Source organism: Rhamphochromis longiceps, linkage group LG7, assembly GCF_057381845.1.
Source record: "Rhamphochromis longiceps isolate RC_006_pf linkage group LG7, R_longiceps_female_GT1.1, whole genome shotgun sequence".
In the NCBI taxonomy this organism is placed as follows: domain Eukaryota; kingdom Metazoa; phylum Chordata; class Actinopteri; order Cichliformes; family Cichlidae; genus Rhamphochromis; species Rhamphochromis longiceps.
Genome location: NC_140563.1, coordinates 41,811,424 through 41,829,276, shown reverse-complemented (window position 1 = coordinate 41,829,276; position 17,853 = coordinate 41,811,424). Strand labels below are relative to the sequence as shown.

The 17,853-nt window shown below is 39.1% G+C and overlaps 1 protein-coding gene across 1 annotated transcript; it reads left to right on the top strand.

The window, feature by feature from the left end:
- Nucleotides 1-253: 253 nt before the first annotated feature.
- On the top strand, nt 254-17,646 carry dbh (dopamine beta-hydroxylase (dopamine beta-monooxygenase)). The gene is made up of 12 exons (XM_085413684.1): nt 254-1,048; nt 4,007-4,153; nt 6,267-6,524; nt 6,900-7,076; nt 9,938-10,040; nt 10,924-11,090; nt 11,241-11,384; nt 13,175-13,213; nt 13,600-13,659; nt 13,882-14,009; nt 14,277-14,436; nt 16,806-17,646. The coding sequence occupies exons 1-12, from the start codon at nt 680-682 to the stop codon at nt 16,896-16,898; spliced, it is 1,845 nt and encodes a 614-aa protein (XP_085269810.1). The 5' UTR covers nt 254-679; the 3' UTR covers nt 16,899-17,646.
- The last annotated feature ends 207 nt before the right edge of the window (nt 17,647-17,853 follow it).

Here is a 17,853-nt window from a genome sequence, read left to right as displayed (position 1 = left end):
TAAAACAAAATTTTAATATGATACATGTTTACCGAGCAAAAAGACAAAGCGACAAAGATGGAGTCAGCAATAAAGTTTGGTTAGCTGAAGCTGATTGTCGCTGATAATGTCCATGGTTGAATTTGGATCAATTAGGGTCTGGCAGATGTGCAGAATCATGGTTGACCCCAGGGCCTAAAGAATACAATCCAATTTTCCTCAACAAATGTAATACCATTAGGCTGGATAAAAACAGACAAATCACTAGGGAGGAGTCTCTTAAAAACCAGAGAGGTGGATGAGACAGACAGAGACCGGGCAGTTGCTCAGAGACAATACCCAAAAAGGTTTGGAGACAGAGAAACCTAAACACTGGGAAACTGGTGGTTTTTAAAAGAAAGTCAAACTTTTCAGAAAACGAGAGCCTGAGAGGATAGAAAATATGTGAAGAAAAAACAACAATCCTCGAATGACCACTGAAAGGGATTCTGCCGTGGCCAGAATGCAAAGAAGAGAAACACAGTGAGTGCTTGAGTTTGGAGAATTTTACAGCTCTGGAGAAAAAGTTTCCACAAAACATTTTGGATTGAACTCCAGTTCAACTTTGGTTAAAGAGAAAGAAAATAAATAGAGGTGGAAAGAAAACCTGAGAGACTCTGTTCGCTGTTTTACTGAAGCTCATTACGATCTGTCGTTGGGGATGCGGATCTTCAGCAAAAACCTTCGCCTTCAGGACATAACCATCATGTATTTTACTGCCCTGGCTGCTCTAATGGTCATCTTGGTGGCTTCTTACCAGGCGCCCAACAATGCTGTTGAAGTGTCCAGCCTTAAACCGAACCCCTCTCGCCCTCTCCCACCTCTCCCCATGCCTTTCCGGGTGCCCCTTGATCCACGTGGGGAGCTCCAGCTGGCTTGGAACGTCAGCTACACCAACCAGGAGATTTATATGGAGCTGAGGGTTGCAGAGCTCAGACACGGGGTGGTCCTGGGGATGTCCGATCGGGGAGAGCTGACCAATGCTGACCTGTTGGTACTGTGGGACTCTGGAACCCAGAGCTACTTTGGAGTAAGTAAACCCTAGATGTGTGTATTTTATCTTCATAAGACTCTGTAAAAAGGACTTTAATTTTAGTAGGTAAAAGAGTCTATCGTGCCCCCTTTGCCAATTTTTATTGCAAGTTAGCTTGCCATATTCATAAATGCTCAGGGATTACACAGAAGTCCTTAAAGAGGTGAGATTTTCCTCTTTCTCAGAAATCATCTGCCTGTGGTCCTTGGAGTGTGAGATTGGTGTTTTTCCAGAAGGAGCCGGCGGATGGTGTGCTTCATGATCACATAGTCACAAAGGATGCAGGCGGTCTGCACTAATTGGAAATCACTCAAACAGCACTAATAGCTAAAATTCATCTGGGAATTATTAGCAGATATTAGCATATCAAAGTTGAATCCTGTGCTGATTAAGATGTGTATGTATATTACCTCATTTTCTTTTTGCCAGACTTGAGCCTTTAAACAAAATCCAACTTTTTCTCTAATACGCTGTCCTTAAAAATAATATACATAGCTATAAAAATGTTTGGATTTACACTTTCCCCCCTCTTTTAGTATTCCTAAAGAGTTTATGTGGAAATATTAACGAAAGCACCAGAATGTGTTTAGATTCTCATTCCTTCTCCTTTAGATATTTTTCTTTAATATTTTATAATAGTAACATAAGAACAGAGTCTAAGTGGTGTAGTTATCAAAATATGGAATATCACTTATTTTTCAGCTACAGGCAACACATGTGGTGCTAATACGTTCCAATAATCCATATCTATTACAGACAATTTTCTTGTTTCCTTCAATAAGATGGGGAAAAAAATTAAGTACAATACATTTATTTTACATATATATCAACAAGCTGCATGCTTTTGGATCTTGACATGGAATTGTCCAGTTTAAAATGGGGATACATGTAATAAGAATGTTTATGAATTAATAAGGAGTAGTGTAAAATTTAAACAATTTGTATAATTTATACTTAATTTCAAAGATATGCCTTCATTTAATTCTGAAATATTTCCATAAATGTCGGTGTCTAGCATTCCCACCTTTTAAAAGCATCTACAATCTACATGTAACACTCGCATCATTGTAAGTCTTTTCTTGTTCAATCGATTGCCTCCTGTCGGACTTTCTTTCTTCTCCAGTTCCATCGTTCTTCCCTCAGGAGGCCAAAATTACCCACAGAAGAAAGGTCACTGCTGTTCCACTGTCTCCCTCCCTCCCTCCCTCTCTTTCTTGCTCCCTCTCAGGCACATACTCACACACACACGCGTACACGCACGCACACACACACATACACACACACACACGCACATATATTCACACACTTTTCAGTGACTGGCTACTCAAGCTTGAACCATTTCTGTACAATCAGGAACTCAGAAACTCCGGACTTTCAATAGATTGATGAAAAAAAAAAATCTCTGCTATGATCTTCACAGCAGTGTGTATGGAAGATGAAATAAACACACAATAGAACTTAAAGCTAAAAGAAAGAAAACAATAAGACATTTAAAAAGCTAAAAAACATAATAAATAAGATTTCAAAGTCCACAGAACTCAAAACTTGTGGGTCCAGCAGTATGACAGTTATGAACAGTTGTTAATGCAAAGCCATTTACAGCTGCTATATTAGATATAGTAACATTAAATAACATAAAACAAATGCAAGTACCGGTAGTTTGGAATTTTTTTCAAGAGTATTAAAGCAAATATAAACAATAAAAAAATTTTGATAATGGTCTGTACCAGATGACGATGTGTAAAGAGTCCTTGGAAATGATAAAACTACAGAGAATTATCAGTTTAGTCTCAATAGCTCTTCATCTGTATCAAGCCTGTCATTCTTTGGTTGTCTGTTCTGAAATGTTATCTTTTTTTTTGTTTACTCTCATTCCTTGTGTAGGATCATTCTCACCTGCGCTTGGATGGAAGCTCTAAAATCCCACCTACCTGCTCAGGGGGAAAAGAGGATGTTAGAAAGTGTTGCCTACCTTGTGCACACACTGGAGCATTCAGCAGCTAAAAAAAAAGCTAGCAAAAGTCTCAAGTCTTAATTTCTTTATATGACACTAGGAAAAAACCCTCACAATCAACATTAATTTTACCCACTGCATTTACCAACATGTTTATTGTGTGACCCAGGACTGAAAGACCTCTATCATAACTTATACACTGATCTGTGCTTTTTCAGAGGGCAGGGACAAAAGATTCCTCCACTCATTCACACGCAGCGGAGATTCCTTTAAAAACAACAACAACAACAAATAAATAAAAAGATTAGATAACACATAAACTGTGGCTTCAACACTTTTTAAAATAGTTGTATAACTCTGTGTCTCAGCCATCTGTAGAGCTCACAGCTTGTGAATTCCATACATGCATACATAGCACATATTGTTTAATGTGAACATTTTCCCCCTGATTTGTACATACTGTATGTTTTCAGAATTGCTGGCTTTAAAGTCTATGAAGTGTGTGCAGAACAGTTATATAAGAGCGACAGAGAGGGAGACGGAAATAAAGAAAGAGATCTTAGGTGCTATTCTGGCCAGGTATGAATGTGAGAAACATAACAGAAGTGGATAGAGCGAGCTGAGCTGCTGCAAAGCCCCCTGGCAGAGAAATAGAATATCGTGTACACCAGGCTTGGATGGCTCTAAAAAACAAACTGGCACACTTTCAATGATTTCTCTAACTGGATTATAATTACTTGCCAAACAACTCCAAAACTTTTTCACCACTTAAGAAACAAGCAGCTACATGCTTTGCACACACTCGTAACTCTCCCGAAATTTGTTCATTAATGGCAGAATAATGAAATTCCCTGAAAGAATGTAACCTAGACTAACCCTCAGTTAAGAATAGGTTGCTCAGTGTTGACTCTAACTTATCGCTGTGTTCTCAAATGTTTTGCTTTGCTATTTGTTGCGTGTTATTCAAAACCTAACCAGACTTATTCTGTCTTCTCCTGCAGGATGCTTGGAGTGACAGCAAGGGTCATGTATCACTAGACAGCCAACAAGACTACGACCTGATTGAAGCCAAACAGAAAGCTGAAGGATATTACCTGCTCTTCAAAAGACCATTCAGTACCTGCGATCCCAGAGACTACGTCATAGAGGTGTGAAGAGTTTATATTCTTAGTGTATGTCACTGCTCTTTAAAGCTCTGGTACTCAGGAGAAACCTAGTAAGAGACTCTTTCTTTAGGTGGTTTATTTATGAATTTGATGGTGCAGTTCTTTTTCCTTCTGCTTTCCTTTTTAAAACCAAAGATTATTAAAATATTGCTCACACTGTTAATTACAGTTTTCAGAAAGAGAGGCTGGCTATCGTCACGGCTATCCCACTAGAATGCAGTGAATAAATAAATGCATAAAACTCCCCAAAGCAACAATTTATCTTACAAACTGCTAAATCTGAACTGCTCCCCCAAGTAAAGGTGAACGGAGGAAAAAGAGTGCACGCCAGAAGTCATCAGATAAACTCAGTTAGGAAATTAGCAGGTAAGTTACCTATTACTGAAGAACCGCATAGTTATGGGTGTTGTTCAAACTGAAAAAACCTCCCAGTGGTTTTCAGCAAGCCCTCAAATTCTTAAGCAACACAAAACTGATTGCACATACTATAAAAGCATTTTAAATGACAAACAAGGTTTTAAAAAGGCAGTGAAGTCCTCATGTAAGCCAGGATATTTAATAGTCTGTAATTTGTAAATCTAAAAACCTTCCCGTTGGTTTAGTCTCTTTTGACTGGCGCCTCTTCACATTGAAAGGAGATGTTGGCAATTCAGCAGACGTGTAATGTGTCATTTAAATTCAGACAAAGATGCATGCTGATGCTAATTTGCCGCTCATCACTTTATTTACTGTAAAACCTTGTTTGTCATATGTAGGCTAGAGGTATGCTAATTACCTCCTGTGATGGCTAGATACCATCTTGACCACATTGGAGGATTGGAGGAGAAAATTCCTGTCTGTGGAACAATGCCAGAAAAGAATAATTGATTCAATGAAATCTGTTTAACTCCCTGTCGAAACTTACTTGAAGACGGCTACGCTGTAAGAATAAATGCATTTTAAATATTGTTTAAAAGACAGCGCCTCTAAACTCTTCTATATATTTTTTAATTTATATGTGTCCCTTCTAAGGAGCACTCTAAACAAAAACAATTGTGTGGTATCGCAAGAAATAAGTGGTTATATAAATATATGAGTATACATAATAGTTATTATTCATAGATACCTACATCCTAAGTTCCTGTTATTCTTCTGAAAGAAACAGAATGAATGTGTTGTTACAATGGTAATGCCAGGAGAGGCAGTATTAGTTCTGTGTTACATTAATGTGTAAGGAAGTGGAAGAAGAGTGTGTCCTGTAGGAGGCAGTAGAAAATGGATGCTCATGTTCTGTACATGCCCTGAAAGTAAGGTTCAGTAAACCAGTGCAACGATACTCCGGTGTAAGGCTCAGTTATTGTATTTTTATTTTTTGAAGATGCAACAAATTGAAATCCAGGAAGTGCTTTAAATATTCTTCAAATTAAGGGCGTTGTTTTATTCTGAGAGCACACATTTTCTTTTTGTTTGTTTAATTGCCTTTAATGACTAAGTTGAAAAATTATTTACTGTAACCCCAGTACTGTAGTGTTTATCTTTTTGCTGTCTTTTTGATTTTTCACCTCTAAATCACTTTGTATGGCAATAATCTGTATGACAAGGTGCTACACAGATCACGTCTGACTGAACTACAGCATGATTTTACTTGCTGGTTTTGGCCTCAAGCCAAAACAACAAGAAGGTGATGAAGAAGGAGGAAAAATCATGAGTGTCAGACAGAAAGTATTTGAGTTAGCGCATCAATGTAACACATTGTCTTTGCACTGTGCATGCTAATGAGAAAGGGCCTATGTGCATGCGTCTGCACGTGCCTGCACTTTTGCAGTATTTTCATTGCTGTGAACCTGATTAATTTAAGGTGTGAATATAAAACACTCTGAACATTATAATGATTATAGTTTCCATGGCACCACATTAGATTTTTAAGTCAGATGCACCAAAGCAAGGCTCATCACTATGACAACATAATGAAAAGTTTGCTGTGCTTGCCTCAGAAGGCATTAAAGCCTAATAAAAATGAAGGGACGCTTAAGTAGAAATGCACATCATGGAGGTTCATATTCTCCTATTGTGGCCATTAAACACTCTTTCTTTTGTGATTGCTCTAATTTGTCAGGAGGGGACTGTGCACATCATCTACGGCTTCTTGGATAAACCACTTGCCTCACTGGATAAGCTGAACCTGTCCGAGATCCGCACCGGCGTACAGAGAGTCCTGATGTTGCGTCCCGACACGCCGCCACCTACCCTGCCTCCAGACGTACAAATGTTAGATGTAGTGGCACCAAATGTCATCATACCAAATCAAGAGACCACCTACTGGTGCTACATCCACAACCTGCCGGAAAATTTGGCCAAGAACCACATTGTTATGGTAAAAAAGAAAGGAAAAAAAGCTTGTAAAAACAGAAATATTCAGCGAATAGTCTTTTTACACACAGCTGAGGGGGTGTTTCAGATGATTGTGCACAGGCAGCTGTTATTCTCCATGTCTACAAGCTAGATCAAACAAAATACCCAGCATGGCCACAAAGCAGAAGTGTCAACACAAAAAATAACCCTTTTCACAGGAATTTTTAGTGACATAGATTACTAAGAAATCCTCGGCACATATGGGAACGTAATGCCTTTAATGTTACATGACAGCAGAAAAAAACAGATACATTTCAGCCTGTGACTTCCTGCCACAGCAGTATTGACATGTCTTGCAACAATAAAAATACATATACGGTTTCTTTTTTTCTTTCAGTACGAGTCGGCGATAACTCCAGGGAACGAGGCCATCGTGCATCACATAGAAGTGTTTGAGTGTTCTCCGGATGTCCCTGCAGTTCCAGGGTACAGCGGCTCCTGTGATGACAAAATGAAGCCGAAAAAGCTCAACTTTTGCCGACACGTGCTAGCTGCATGGGCTATGGGGGCTGAGGTATGATGGGAAATACTGACCTTCCTACTCCTGTCTGAATGACATTACCTTGCCTCAGTATGAAATACAAATAAGCTTAAATTCCTAACCCAAATGTCTTCAATTTGCAAAACAGATAAGCCACAAAGGGAAAATAATTTAAAAAAGACTGACACCCACATAAACATTATTTTTAAAAACTTTTTTTTTTCAATACATATAGCAAGTGCTTAATTGAAACACAGAGTTGGGAAAGTTTTTGGTCCAAAGCTTGTACCAATAATAGGAGATAAACAAAAACTCCTACGCAAGTGATATCCAAGCCTAGAATTGCCAGCATAAAATCTTGTATAGATGAGCCCACACGCAGCACATATCTATTAAGAGCTTGGAGACAGTCTGCATGTGGGATGCACACTCACACAGAAATATTCATGCTTACATGGAAGCACAAATATCGTCATAGGAGACACAAATTAAAACTGCAGTGAGGAGGTAAGGAGAAGGTGTCAGAAAAGTTGAAACAGGAATAACTTGGCTTGCTGCAGCGAGCCGTTTATAGCAGTGCCACTTTTCTACCCTTTAACGCTGGCTCTTCCTATCATTGTGAGGCTGAATTCTCCAAGTGTTTGCTACTAGAGAACATGGGTTGGGATGGCTTTTTAAGAAGCAGAAAAATACAGATGCAACCCAAACAGTACTTAGATTCTTGTTGTTAGTGATTTGTTTTTCTTTTCAATCACAAAACTGCTACCTTATTCTGAGGCTTGCCTCCCCTCTACGAAAACTTGCTTGCCTTTTTTTTTTCTCATTGCTTTCACTTCCCTGTCCACAGTTTTTACCTTCAACAAATTCATTGCCAGCTGTAGAAGACAGCTGTTTTCAGAGCAAAGAAGTCAGTGTGGAACATTTAGCACCTAAAAAGTTTGAGGTTTGGTAGCGAACAAACCAAAGTTAAAAAGGAGTTCTGCTCAGAGCTCTGCTGTCCCCCATTGCCAAGGTCACACTGTACACCAAGTGCCGTAGGCAGCTGAAGACACACAGTGATGAGGAACAGGAAGACGAACTATAGTGGAGGACTAAGTCCCTGCATAAGATGTACCACTGACTGAAGTGACTGACATTAAAAAAATCCTGCTAGTGGCTACAAAATGTCGGCCTAAAGGACATTACAGAGCTCTGATTATACCAGCACAAGAACAGGCCCTAAGGACCACATCCATAGAGACAGGAGTCTGCCACACACTGCGCATAGATGTCCCAGAGTCTATTCACCACATAGTAGCAGGATGTAAGATGCTTACACGGAGGCACGAGTAAGTGGCTGGCATTGTGTACAGGAACATCAATGGGAGGCACCACCAAAGGTGGCTGAGAACTTTAAGAGATGGGGCCCCCAACCCAAGGAGAGCTAAACTGTCTGGTTTCAGACAGCAGACGAACTAGAGGGGATGATGTAAGGTCCAGTATATGATAAATAAGGACTAAACTATGAATCCCACAAACACCAAGTATAAAAATACAGAGTTACAAATGAGCGTAAATCAGCATCTTTAATGCCATTAAGCTTTTCATTCATCTTTAATTATTATGTAGTGAAATCTAATAATAATTATAACATTTAGAAGTTTTCTTTGTGGCATCTGGTTGCAGAGTTTTGGAGTCATGTCCTTATTACCTCTGAAAGTCACTAAAAGATTGCATAGCAGTGATAAAACATCATCATATCGCCAGTTTGTTTTATTTTTAACCAGGTTCCACGATTTGTGTCGTTTTCTTTGGGAGATTTACATTTTTGAAAGGACCTCTCATAAACAGGGGAGGTGACGCTTGTTATGAAGTAGTCAGCTACATAGTCAGTCGGTCATCTATCAGCTATTAATCTACCATACTTTGGTAGCCTACTGCTGGCCACAAGAAGCAAAGCAGACAAGGAATGGTGAGGCTGTCAACATATTTGTCTGCACTACTCCCCACTGTATCACAGGCAGCCTGGCCCCTCTCCGATTGGATTATCTGCCAGCTAAACAAAAACAAGCAGGATGCCTTCTGTGAGCTGTGAGCTGTGGAGACAAGATTAGGTGGGAAATATTCAGGCCTCTTTCATCACCTCTTAATAGTGTTGTTTCATTCTCCTCGGCACCGCATCAGAAGGGAAACATGGCCATGCAAAACAAGAGAAAAAGAGAAAAATAGAGTGAAGGAAGTTCTGAAGTGAAGAAAATCAATAATGAATGATGCTATCAGAATGCAAAAAGGGAGAATAGCACCGAAGAAAAAGGTGCGTTTGTGTGCAAGGGACATGTTTCAGAGGATTTAATGTTATGACATGAGAGCAAGATTAAAGCTTAACGTGGATTTCTCTATGTAATCGATGAAGGCAGTGGCTCTGATATGATCCCGAAGAATACAGCCTTTTTTGTTTGTAGTATTTTTTTTTCTTTTTTGTAAAAAAATATTTCTTTTTCTATAAGAAAAATATAGATACACATGATTTAAGTCATAATTATACATGACATGACAAAAAAAATTCTCAGTTGTCAGTAATAACCTGTGCTAAGTAAATTAATTTACAGATTTAAACTATGTACTTGGTTGTGCATAGGTATCCCTGTTTCTTTGCGGGCTTCAGCAAGAATTCTATTGAACAGGACAAGGAGAGCTTGCTTTGACGAAGCGATCACATGTTCAGAGAACAGAAGAATGATGCTTATGGATAAATGGAACAATATATTGCAAGCATATAAAAAAATTATTAAAGGAAACCCGAAAACGTTTTTGCCGTTACACAGGATATGTGAAAAAAACCTGTGACATGATCTTAAAAAAAAAAACTAATCATACATATGTGTGTATTTGTGTGCATTTATGTGTATTTGCAGGCTTTCTACTATCCCCCTGATGCAGGCTTGGCTATGGGTGGACCAGGTTCCTCAAGATTCCTCCGTCTGGAGGTCCATTACCACAACCCTCTCCTTATATCCGGTACATACAGTATATATGTGAACATACAAACTTCAGGCGCATGCCTCTAAGAATGTTTTTCACTTTCTTTGACACACACACACACACACACACACACACACACACACACACACACACACACACACACACACACACACACACACACACACACACACACACACAGCAGCAGCAGCAGCAGCAGGACTCTCTGTGCAGTATCTCTCTCCAAGATCCACAGGGTTGTCTTGAACTCTGTCAGTGCAGACTCACTTTGTCTTCCTTATCCCAATCAAACCTTGAAATACACAGATATCTTCCAAGTATTTCTTACTTTTTCAGCCCTGGCTCTTATAATACAGTATTTCTGCGATTTAAAATAATTTAGAAACCACAGGTCTTCAATAACAGGAAACAAGGAAGCGAGGGGTGGAGGATGACATTCAACAAAGGTCCCCAGCTGGACCCCTGGACCAAGAGGGTTCCTCTTGAATTATTAAATTAATTTCAGAAATATCACCAAGATCACCTTTTAATATCTTATGCTAACAAATTGCACATAGCAAGCGTTTTAGAGGTTGTTATACTGTGTTGTCTAAACAGTTGACAGAAAATAGGAGGAGTCATATTTACCTGGGCCAAACATACATACTACATATTACAGTATATAATTACATATTAACTAGACCTTACCTTATAATCCTCTTTTTATGTTTCTGTTAATCTCCTTCCAAGATCTGTTGCTGTAGCACACAAACAGCACCTGAAATAAATTCCTTATGTGTATTCTTAGTCTGGTATAATACAAGACTATTCTGGCTATCAAATGTTTTAAAATGATCTAAAAGTAAGTAGTTAACTTAAGATATGCTAAATGTGTTCTAATATTTTAATATTCTTCACGCAGGCCGGCGTGACTCATCAGGGATACGACTGTATTACACCCCGAGCCTGAGGCGCTACGATGCAGGGATCATGGAGCTGGGCCTCGTTTACACTCCTGTAATGGCTATCCCACCTAAACAACACACCTTTTACCTCAGTGGATACTGCACCTCCAAGTGTACCCAAACAGTATGTACAGATTTACTTCATTATTTATAGTTAAAATGCTGGGGGGGATATTTTGGCTGACATGTCTTTCTTTTCCCAAGTTTTTTCTCTTTGTCTCTATGGTAAAAAAAAAGTTTTACTTGGAGCTTGACTCTTTCTCTGTCTACCCAGGCTTTGCCTTCAGGTGGAATCTATGTATTTGCTTCCCAGCTGCACACCCACTTGGCGGGGCGTGGGGTGAGGACGATTTTGGTGAGGGGAGGCAAAGAGCTGGAGGTGGTACAGGAAGACCAGCATTTCAGTACGCACTACCAGGTGGGAGATAGCAGGGCTCTGTTTACGCAGAGGAACTCCACCTTTGCACACTGTGTCTAAAATTAGACTGGGTTAAGGTGGCCTTTATTTTAGATCTCAAAGAGATGTGTGTTTCAAAGCTTATTGACAACAAATATTTGGTAAATTAAGTCTTTTTCTACCCTTTTACTACTTTCTCCAACATTTAAAAAAAAGAAGCTGTTTTACTGCCGTAAAGTCTGATTGGACTGTGGTAAAGTGACCCGTGTACACTATACACAGGCCATAAGATACACAGACAAGCTAGAGAGGCAAAAAACAGCTAAAAATGCAAATAAATATGCAATCATGCATGTTGTTAATGATGTACACAACGTGTTTGTGAGTCAATCACAGTACTTCTTCATCATTTACTTACTAATTTCCTGTGGTTAATGCTGAGTAATTTAATAATGTTCTGTTAAAATAGGAATAAATCACATACTTTTACAGTATATTTTCACTGGCTGGTTAATAACATGTTGGGTTTAATATTAAAAAGCACTTGGGACACATTGGATGGCACAGTGTTGTACAAATTAGCACTCCTGTCTCTCAGCAAGTTCCAACTTACTGATCAGCTGAAATCTTTCAGTATGAAAGTACTGCACATCATCCCTGTGCCTGCTCCACCCACAGTCCAAAATATGAAGGTTGGGTTAACTGGCGATTCTAAATTGGCTGTAGGCATCGGGTAGCTTTTCATTTTTGGGGAGCAAAGGCTCAACAAGTTTTGACATGTGCTTTAGAAAAACTATTTCAAAATAGAGTCAATATGTAACTGAAAAAGATTCTTATTCTTAAAAAACAAAAAAGTGTATCTAGTGATGAAGGTCAGAAGTCACTTCTGTCCAAAAAACAGGAGCAAAAGAGAAGCTCACACTTAGAACACTTAACATTTTTATACATCTAAAGACCATCAGCAACCTTGTATAAGCACTGACATCAGTATTGACGTCACTAGATAGTGATGTAGTCTTCAGCTTCAGCAGCATCCTGGTTTTGAATAGTTCCCTTTACAGGAGCTTTGCAGCAGCAAAGAGACACAATTTGTCTCCATTTCCGGCTTTATATTAGAGAAAAGCATTGATGAATGAGTGAAGGTGCAGTTCAGGTAATAGATGGATGCCTTATATAATGCCTTATATGCAAAGACCTATCAACTAAACATCTAATCAGTTGTCGACATCTGCTGTGTTTTATTTATGCACACTATCCTGAGGCAAATACACACACACAGCTGGACACAGACTCTCAAATAAAACGTCCAGCTGCTGCTGATGTCCGATTAAGTTTCACCTGCAGCCTTATTGAGCAATAAGAACCGCATTAAACCAGTCTCAGCCAAGCTAATAGACCTTTTAACAGAGAAAGCTAATAACTGTGAAAGGTGCCTCCAAGGAAAGCAGCCACTGGTTTTTCTTACTGCATTTGTGCTGTACACAGAGTATCCAGTTATATCTAAAATTAAGATGCTATGCAGAGTATTGCATTTTGCAGTGGTAAATGTGAACTCTTTTATCAATACATACATCCATGCATGCATCCATCCATCCAGGGGACTATCCTACGCCTGTCATAGGTTGAACAGCAGACTGCTTTTTAGGTTATAGCACCAATCTATTGTTGGGCTAACACATAGAGACAAACACCCATTCACCATCACATCATCACTTACAGCCCAGAAGCTTCTTAAACCCAGAAGCTTCTTGCAGGACTTATTATTAATTTTGAAAAACTTTGTCTTTCTTTTTGTCTTTGTTTTCATACAGACAATCCGAGTTCTTAGGAAAATGGTGAACATTTTGCCTGTAAGTATCCAACAAATGGCTGTATTTTCAACAGAAATTACAAAAGGCAATAACATGTTTTTGTTTACTTCACGACAGTGCTTGTTCTACGAACAGATTCCGATTACTGTCTTCCAAAATTGTTTTTTTTAATGCTAGAGCCCTGTAGATATGATTTCCCCTTCGCCTATGAAGTTTTTAATTAGAGTAGCTTACTACTGTAGAAAGCGTTTAAACAGAAGTCCAACAGGAAGAGGCAGCTTGGCCCATCTCTTGGGAATAGCAGCAGCAGACCTCTGACTGGACACTGCATGGATTTTCTGGCAGTAATCTTAAAGTATCATCAGTGTTGTTTGCTAAATATAAAATGTGGTGGAATGTCTTCATATCTGTGCTTAATCCCACAGGGTGACGTACTTATAACAAAGTGTACTTATAACACAGAAGATAGGAGCAAGCCTACAGTGGTGAGCAGCGCACTCTGAATATATAAAAACTCTTTTCTTGTTGCTGGATTTCACCCTGATCATTGTGAATAACAGAAGGATAACCACGAGCAGCTTCTTTAATCTCCTTCCATCTTTCTCCTTCAAAACTCAACATATTTCTTTTGTTCTCGCTGTCTTGGCAACCCTGTATCTGCTCTGTGTACTATATTTTCACTGTCTGAAATATCTTTGTCTCCTCAGGGTGGTTTTGGCATCATGGAGGAAATGTGTGTCAACTACATTCACTACTACCCCCGTACCCAGCTGGAGCTCTGCAAGAGCCACGTTGACCAAGGATACCTGCAGAAATATTTTAACTTCATTAACAGGTAGTGCAGGCACACAACATTTCCCGCTCCCTAAAACGATTAGCTACTCTTTCTCCTTTCCCTCTTCCTCTCACATGTGACTAAGCCATTTTTGTTCTCAGCTCATCTCCTCCTGGGGACGCGTGGTGATTACATTGTCCAAAAGTAAAACTGTGTCCTGATAACTCAGATTCCTAATCCTTTCTCAATCTCACTCTGCCTCCTTCTTTTATTGACTTTCCTTCAAATCTCTCTTCCCCCTCTCCATCCTACCCTCCTTCCCTGCAGGTTCCACGGAAATGACCAGTGTGTGTGTGGTGAGGTTAGTGTGACGGAGCAGTTTTCTCAACTAGAGTGGGATGAATTCACCGGAGAAGTGCTGGACTCGCTTTATAACACAGCCCCCATCTCGATGCACTGCAATCAGTCGACTGCACGCCTTTTTCCTGTAAGTCCCCAGTCACACACACATACACCCGCTACAATAGACTGCCAAGCCACCAATTAGGCCAGTTCAAAAGAAGACATCAGTGGGACAGTGAGTCAGAGCAGCTGAACAGACAGCTTGTTAACTTGTAAAATCAACTCAGATGCACACAAGCTGTTTGGATCAGAGAGAATAAATCAATTACAAACTGCGAAGAAGCCTCGATCAAGGTTTTCTGTCAGAAATTTTGCTTTAGTCTTTAAGTTTAACTTAACTTGTGCAGTTAGTGAAAAGCAGTTACATATACCATACTGCAGCGTTTCGGTGGATACACGAACAGAGCATGACTAAGACAAGTAAAGGATAAACGGATTTTAGGTGATCTAGGTTTGGAAACAGCACACAATTTAAAATTCAGGCCAAATACGTCACATAAAAATCCAGATTAAAATCAGGACTGCTTATGAAAGAAACCCACAAGGTACACAGCTACAGTTCTGAATCAGCTAAATGTACAGAAAATCTGTCTGCTGTGAGGATTTGTTTAGTTAATCCATTAAGGCCAAAGCTGTTGATTGATTTTTTTTACCTGAAAAATCCCCACATTTTGTCAGGAGCATCCGCAAAACTTTTACATCAAAATGAAAAGCTTGTGCTCTAGTAATGAAAGTCACTTGCCTGTGATCCAGAAAAAAATGTGTCGATAACACAGACGCTCTACATCTGATGTTCTCAAATTATATTGTGTATTCTCATAGCAGTAGTCAGTAGCCCCGTCAGCGAATATACTGTGGTTAGCAACTTTGGAAAAATGGCACCAGCAGCATTTTTCTATCTAATCTTATGATTTAAAATACGGAAGTATTATCAATTCTGTCTCTCTAGAAATAAGGTATATCTGTACATCTCTTCTTTAACTAGTTTGACACCTTTTTATCTGGCATATTTCAGTAATGGTGCCAAAACTGCAAATATATATATATATATATATATATATATATATATATATTTTTTTTTTTTTTTTTTTTTTTTTTTTTTCGGGGAATCCGTAATGAGTGAAATTAACCCAGTAATTCAACAATTGCACTTATAGTCAGGCTCACGGTTTTAGTATTTGAGCTGCCAGCACTCTGTATGGCAGAGTACATACAGCAGATGTTGTTTGGCACTTGAAAACTTTGCAAGAGATAATGAGCAGTGGAGCCAATTTAGGGATGAGCTCATGCAAAATATCCAAGTTTTGTTTTTAACAAAACATGAATCAAACATGTGAAGCTCAACAAAGAAAAACCAAAGCTCAACAGCACCTGCTTTAAGCACTGTGCAAGGCATTGCATACAGAACACAAATTACTCTTTAAACTTGGCATACTTGTTGCTGGTCTGAGTATTTCAGGAACTGCCAACCTACTGGGATTTTCCAACACAACCATCACTAAGGTTTACAGAAAATTGTATGGCTGAGATGACCACTTGTTAAACACTTACAAAAAAAGACATGCAAAAGAGCATCTCTGAACACACGGCACACTGAATCTTGAAACAGGCGAGCTACTGTAAAGCACAAAATTGAGGCTGCAGTTCATTCAGGCTCACCATAAGTGGACAAAAGAAGATTGGAAACATGTTGCTTGGCCTGACAGGTCTCAATTTCTGCTGATACAAACATGAAAACATGGATCCATTCTGCCTTGTATCAGTGGTTCAGGCTGGTAGTAGTCTAATGGTGTAGGGGATGTTTTCTTGGCACACTTTGGGCCCTTTTGTACCAACTGGGCATCATTTAAATGCAACAGCCTATCTGAGTATTTCTGCTGACCATGGCCTTCTCTTGTGACCCGATAATAGCAAGATGTAGTTAAAGGCCACTGAACATATTTAAATGTATCAGAGTCACACCAGCTTCTTTTTCTGAAAAGTAGTAGTACATAGTCACAGTGTTTCCTGTAAATCACAGGTGTAGAACTCTAGGCCTCGAGGGCCGGCGTCCTGCAGGTTTTAGATCTCACCCTGGGTCAACACACCTGAATCAAATGATTAGTTCATTACCAGGCCTCTGGAGAACTGCAAGACATGTTGAAGAGGTAATTTCTCCATTTAAATCAGCTGTGATGGATCATGGACACATCTAAAACCTCCAGGACACTGGCCCTCGAGGCCTGGAGTTGCCTACCCCTGGTTTAGCTTAACAGTATTTAGCATTTTCAGTCTTAAAGCTATGTCCCAAAGCTTCATGTGCGTTTCATAATTTTGTGAATTTGAGGAATGTGTGACAGTGGCGGCAATGTTAATACTTCAATAAAATCTGTCTAAACCGTCTGGCTATTATTTTAAAGCACCGAGAACTAAATAATACATTTGATTTTAAGAACATATCACGTGTGTTTCCAGGGTGACTGGGACAAACAGCCCATACCAGCGGTGACCTCCGTCCTTGAAAAACCTCAGTACACCTGTAAGCGAGGCACGCTTCGCACCAACTGATGCCTTACACCTTCAATATGAGCAGCAGGGGGTTCGCAGGATGTTTCAGCCCGAGGAAAAGGGAGACCTCAAGAGTGGAAACCCAAACAAGTTCCCACAATTTTATTCAGTTTGCCTTGGTTTTTATGTGTTTGTTATCTACTTGCTGTAACTATATACTTATATAAATTCCTGCAGTCTGTGTTATCGTTAGTACATATAAATTCTGTTAGTAACAATCACATTTTTTCCCCCCATTGAAACCATTTAAAACTCTACAAATTGGGAATGGCAGGTATCAAACTAAATTAAAATAATGCTGGCAGTTTTTTTTGTAGCTGTTATCAACAGACATGTTACGTTTGTGCAGAGACATAACATATCTGCATGTTTGTTCCCTGTGATCCTGTTGACCAACTCAAAACATTTGGGCTGGAAACATGATGTCATTTGGTAAATAATTACAATCTGTACTAAACACAGCATAATAAGTGACTTGAGTGTTATTCAAAGGCAAGAAATTAAATAATAATTAAAAATAAACACATTTTTATCCTTTCCTTAGTTAAAGTAAATGGATGGATGAATAATGAATGTCACAAAGTGTTGAATGTTAAATAGACATTTATTAATACACAAATCGCTTTGGACAGAAGAAATGAATGAGGGTTAACATCTGCTTTATAATTTGACTGGCCGCCACATCTTTCCACCTCTCATTTTTTATTCATTTTAAACTGGTCAAGTTTTTCCTCTCTAAGCATTAATAATAAACGCACAGTCCAAATGTACATCCAAACATCCAATAACAAGATAAATTTTAACAACAAGCCAGTTTTCCATCGAGAGGTTTTCAGTGTTTAATCATATTACAGGAAGAAGCTAAAAAACAAACAAAAGAAACAGAAACTCTACCTACAATGTGATAAAAGAGCTGCAGTGTTTTATCAGCATGTTTCAAATTTCCCACATAAAT

Coding starts and splice junctions, on each gene's coding strand:
- dbh (XM_085413684.1), top strand. CDS start 680: ATGCGGATCTTCAGCAAAAACCTTCGCCTTCAGGACATAACCATCATG. Junction 11,385..13,174: donor ATTTCAGTACGCACTACCAG/GTGGGAGATAGC, acceptor GTTTTCATACAG/ACAATCCGAGTTCTTAGGAA. Junction 14,010..14,276: donor TATTTTAACTTCATTAACAG/GTAGTGCAGGCA, acceptor CCTTCCCTGCAG/GTTCCACGGAAATGACCAGT.